The following is a 5,462-nucleotide window of genomic DNA, read 5'->3' as shown; positions in this document are numbered from 1 at the left end:
TGCCAGGTGCGTATATAAGGAGCACGTGCAAATAGGGAAATCAGCCTTTTATCGCTTCGAAAGCCGGCAGTATCTGCTACTGAGAAGCTACTTTACTCTGTTGGGATCGATTGCTGAAGTTGGTTGGACTAGCAGTACCACAGCGCACGCTTCGCAGTATTCCACGGCTCTGCATCTTTTTTGTTTTGAGTTTAGTGTGTGCGTTGCCTTTCCCTGTGCGCATCATCAACTGAGCATCTGAGTGAATTTCCCTAAAAGAGTGATACGGAGAGCTTTGTGCCTTGTTAAAGGCAGCCACTCTCTCGTATATCCGGAGATCAGCATCCTTTTCAGGATGGCTTTTCATCCGTGCGATCTTGGGTGTATATGGGGAAAGTATATGGGTCCGAAGGACGGTCACGAGCGTTGTCTTTCGTGCTTGGGCATCGAGCACACGGAGGCAGCGTTTGCTGGGGGTAAGTGTTCTCACTGCGAGAACATGTCCCTTGTGGATTTGCGGAGACGGTTGTCTTTCCTTCTGGAAAAACGCAACCCGCATCCGACGAGTTCTGAATGCCGCCACGGAGCGGCCGTGAGGCTCTCGAAGGATGATCTCCGCATCACTGTGCTGAGCCGGTCTGAGGATTCGTCCTCCGGCTCTGAGCCTCCTCATCCACAGCCGGTTGATGTGCCGATGGAGACTTCAGCGTTGTGTTCTGCGATGTCTGTAGAATCTGTCGTGCCTCCCTCTGGATCCACGGAAACCGCAGCATCCGAGGGTGGGCCCCCTCCCTCTGAGGACCCCGACATCCTTCCTCCCTCCGGTCGGGTCGTGACGCCGGAGTTCGATCCAAAGATGGTGGCCGTGCTCGCTCGAGCGGCGGAGACCGTAGGGTTAGAGTGGGTTCACCCCCCTCAGCCCAAACCGTCCCGCCTATATGATTGGTTCTTTGGAGCTGCCCGGGTTTCACAACCCTCTCCGCCGGTACCATTCTTCCCCGAGGTGCACGATGAGCTGACTAGAACCTGGAAGTCGCCGTTTTCAACCAGATTACGGCCGTTTCAGCCCTCCCCCCCACCTCCCTCACCGATGGAGCTAGGGTGACCACCCGTCCCGCGTAGCGCGTGATTGTACAGCGGTTGAAGCCCAATTCTTGCGTCCCGCAAATTGAGACCGTGTCACGCATAATCAATGCTTGCTCAAAAAAATCTGCAAAAAAAGTTGGTCGCTCTATATCCTCGAGCCTCAGGCAGCCAAACGAACATTACTTGACAGTTCAGCACGCTGCTGTTGCCACACCCACCTCTCAGTTCAACTGCTACGTAGGTTGTTGTCAACTTTTTTCGTTGTTGTCATGACAGCGCAGTGCGCACGCAGCCATGCACGTGCATACTTAACTTTTAGATGCGCGCTTTTCAAATCGGAAAATGGATAATGAGTCTAACTCTGCGGCACCGCCATCATCAAATAAAAAGAGAAGGTGTGGGTACAAGAAAGACTGGGAAAGTGAATATTTGTGGCTGAAAGGTGTTGAGGGGGATACAGAGAGGGCTTTTTGTGACCTTTGCAAAACGTCCTTCTCAATCGGACATGGAGGGGAATACGATGTCAAACGACACAGACTCACGGAGACTCACAAGAAACGCGTCCAACAGAAAGAGACATCCAAATCTATGGATGCTTTCCTCCGACCTAAAAACGACTTTCTAGCTGACAAAGTGACTGCTGCAGAGATGACGAGTGTGTATCACACTGTCCAGCACGCTACGTCATATCGAGCAGGAGATTGTGGCACAAAGCTAGCCCCAACGATTTATCCGGACTCGGACATTGCCAAGAGGATGGCCTGTGGTCGGACGAAGGCAGAAGCCATTGTCACGGATGTGCTTGCCCCTGCCTCCGTCGAAGATTGCTTGAAAGTCCTCAGAAGACCACTGAATGAGCAACGAGAGGCAACAACCAAAGGTAAAGTTAAAGTTGTTACTTCAGTTCACTGAAATTGCATCAGTAGCTAACGTTAGCTAACATAATAGTGCTCATCAGTGTTTTCGTGAAACCAAACCAGGCTCTGTGAATCCTTACATGATTCTGAGCAACATTTCACTATTCGTTATCTCCCAAACTAAACAAACAAAAGCAACTATATTTTTTGAAAAGGTATAAATATTTATATAGATAATATTTCTATTAAATCAATAATGATCAAAACAGTAAAGCAGTATCTTGTATTTTTTATAATAATCTGTTTTTAGAGAATGTCTTTTAAAGGGGTCATATTGTCAATTTTTTTTAAGATGTAAAATAAATCTTTGTTGTCCCCAGAGTGTGTATGTAAAGTTTTAGCTCAAAATACTCCACAGATACTTAATTATAGCATGTTAAAATTGCCACTTTGTAGGCCTGAGCAAAAGTGTGCTGTTTTTGGTTGTGTCCTTTAAAATGCAAATGAGCTGATGAAATGCAAACACTGATCCCAATGATGGTGGTTTGTTTAATTGAAACTCAATTGTGCTGTCAATTTTTTTTCTCTTTTTCTCTAAATGGCAGTGCTGTGGTTGGTAAGTGCATATTAAGGGGGCGGTATTATTGTATTTCACCTTGCTACCTACCTCACAAAACGGGGGAAATCTGAACAACCTAATTTTTCACATGCTTGCAGAAAATGGCTTACCCAAAAGTTACACATTTTCTAGGTTGATAGAAGCACTGGGGACCCAATTAGAGCACTTAAACATGGAAAAAGTCAGATTTTTATGTTAAGACCCCTTTAAGTTCATCCCATCTGTGTGTGTGTCTCCACAGCCCACACGCCATTCTTCTCAGTGGCTTCAGATGCCTCCAATCATGGGACCACCAAGCTCTTCCCACTGTCAGTGCGTTACTGGACACCAGACTTGGGAGTACAGATGAAGGTCCTTGATTTCTATGATGACAGTGATGAAACATCTGCTGCAATCCACAACCAGATAGTCACCAAGCTGGAGGAAAATGGACTGGGACTAGACATGATATCTGCGTATTCCGCTGACAATGCTAGTCTGAATTATGGGAGATACAACTCTGTCTTCCAGAAACTGAAAGAGAACAACAATTGCATTTTAAAGGCAAACTGTGTGGCCCACATCATTCACAACAGTGCAAAACACGCAGGAGATCGGCTAAATATTGACATTGAAAATGTTGTCAACAAGACCTTTAGCCACTTCTCCTCATCTGCCAAACGCATTGAGGAACTTAAGTCAATTCACAGCTTTGTGGAGATAGAGTACCAGTCCCTGCTTAGACATGTGCCCACAAGATGGCTGAGCTTGTGGCCTGCAGTGAAGAGGCTTCATGACAGCTGGGCTCCTATCAAGACCTACTTTCTCTCATTGGGAGAGGACAAGTGCCCAAAGTCACTATGGCGGCTGTTCAAGGATGACCAGGATGGTGAGGGCAACCCCCTTGATCTACAGGTAATTCATTTTGATTGCACTGAGCTTTTTTCGTCTAAATATTATTACATTAAAAAAACAGGTATTAGAGAAATGATGATAATGCAAACAGTGCAAGCACACAGAATAATTGACTCTCCTTTCTTCTTTTAGGTTTACCTGTCCTTCCTCAGCAATGCGCTGAAGATTTTCCATGACACTGTGCTGGTGCTAGAGCGAGAAGATGGGACTGTCTGTGAGCTCTACGATATGATGTTCACCCTAAAAACCAAGCTACAGCAACGACAGAGTGATGGGTTCTTTGGGGCCCAGACAGATGTGCTCCTCCAGCAGTTTCCAGACAGACAGGCAGCTGTGCTCAGAGAGGACATGTGCAACTTCTACCAGTCCTCTCTCACCTACCTGGAGCAGCGCTATGACTTCTCAGACTCCAACTACCAGAAGAAAGTGGCTAGCCTGGCACTAAAGAAGAGCCTATTCAACTTCTCCCATCTCTGTGAAGCTGTAGAGGTCCTGCAGCTAAGCAAGAAGTTGGACATGGATGCGCTATATGATGAGTATTGTGTCGTTCTGCCACGCCAACAGGCCATTGTGCAGTCTGGAGCTCCAGTCATGGAGAAGTGGGCCACCTTACTCAAGCACACACACACACCAAACATGACAGCATTTGCTTCTTTCCTCTTGAGTATACCAATCACCAATGCTTCAGTGGAGAGGGTCTTTTCACTGATGACAGGATGCTGGACAGACACAAGAAACAGATGTTCGGTAAACCTCATCAAGTCAGAAATTCAGGTGAAGAGCAACTTCACATTAAGTTGCAAGGACTTCTACACTTATGTACTGAAAGAGAAAGTTCTCCTCAATGCTGTACGCTCCAACAAGAAATACAAATTCAAGAAGAAACCTGAAGGTAAGAAACCTAGTTAAGTAAGACCCCATTTGTCTAAGATGAAGTATGATTGATTTTTAACATTGGTGGACTTTCCACAGGGGTGCAAATGTGTCACTTTTAGGAAACAGTAGCCTTTTAGGTCAAATATGTCATTGTTTTGCATAGGATTGTATCTTGGCACCTTTTTGTATTGTTGTAACCTTGTGATGGGTTTGCACCCCTCTGTCTATACTGGAAAACCATTTGGAAGCTTATCATAAAAATGAATGTTTCTTTAATTCTGTCTCTAACCATTTTTTCCTTTTTGATTCAGATGCTGGTGAAAAGGTTTGAGTCCTAAAGGTGTCCTCAAAGTTTTAAAGGTGTCCCCACCAGAACACTCAACAGTTTTTGTTCCTCCGCCTGCCTTTACTAATAATTAAGTTCACCATACTTCCTTCCCCCTTCTCGTTCCGTGAACCTCTGGAGTTGTGAGTTAAGTTTTTTATTTTTTACTGTTCCTGTGGTATTGAGCAACTACAATTCCTGTTAATTCTATAATTTTATATTATCATTTATTTAAAGTAAATAAATTGTAATGAAAAAGAAATAAAATTAAATAGCTAAAGTAAATCATAAGTGCATCTGTCATTTCATTGAATGTTCTGAATAAAATATTATGAATCTTTATTTAGAAAAATATACACATTAGTTGGCCTATTAATGAGCATACATCAGCAATTACAAATGTTTAGGGGAATAGGGCATTATTAATATACCATGTAAGGTGGTATGTGCTAGAAATGGGTAAACCACTATCAATGAGTCTGCCCGTGGGGTCGTGCACCGCCGCGCCAGGCAGTGTCCCACATTGTCCCTCAGAAACATACCCCTTGTCCCCCCTTGGGCTTGTTAGCAGGTGGTCACCCTAGATGGAGCCGCTAAGGGTTATTCGGGGATCCCCCCGTGGAGCGTGCGGTCGCGATGCAGTTGTGTCCGGCCACCGCTCCCTCCTGGAAGGACCGCCCAACCCTCCCCTCCTGTGCTTGCAGACAGTCCTCCGGTTTAACGGGTGCTGCCCACCAGGCATGTGGAGAGGCGGCTTCAGCCCTGCACGCAATGGCTTTGTTGCAGGTTCATCAAGCTAAGGCCTTGAGGGATCTGCACGAGGGAG

General features: G+C 45.7%; 1 protein-coding gene across 1 annotated transcript; it reads left to right on the top strand.

Moving 5' to 3' along the window:
* The first annotated feature begins 1,079 nt into the window (after positions 1-1,079).
* On the top strand, positions 1,080-5,011 carry LOC129432013 (uncharacterized). The gene is made up of 3 exons (XM_073863908.1): positions 1,080-3,435; positions 3,568-4,327; positions 4,623-5,011. The coding sequence occupies exons 1-3, from the start codon at positions 2,887-2,889 to the stop codon at positions 4,640-4,642; spliced, it is 1,329 nt and encodes a 442-aa protein (XP_073720009.1). The 5' UTR covers positions 1,080-2,886; the 3' UTR covers positions 4,643-5,011.
* The last annotated feature ends 451 nt before the right edge of the window (positions 5,012-5,462 follow it).

This window comes from Misgurnus anguillicaudatus, chromosome 25 (genome assembly GCF_027580225.2).
Source record: "Misgurnus anguillicaudatus chromosome 25, ASM2758022v2, whole genome shotgun sequence".
Lineage (NCBI taxonomy): Eukaryota > Metazoa > Chordata > Actinopteri > Cypriniformes > Cobitidae > Misgurnus > Misgurnus anguillicaudatus.
This window is presented reverse-complemented; position numbering and strand designations above follow the sequence as displayed.

Bases quoted from the DNA above. Each gene is read 5' to 3' on its own strand.
- LOC129432013 (XM_073863908.1), top strand. From the start codon at position 2,887: ATGAAGGTCCTTGATTTCTATGATGACAGTGATGAAACATCTGCTGCA. The intron at 3,436-3,567 runs GTAATTCATTTT...TTCTTCTTTTAG, and splicing joins GCAACCCCCTTGATCTACAG to GTTTACCTGTCCTTCCTCAG. The intron at 4,328-4,622 runs GTAAGAAACCTA...TTTTTGATTCAG, and splicing joins ATTCAAGAAGAAACCTGAAG to ATGCTGGTGAAAAGGTTTGA.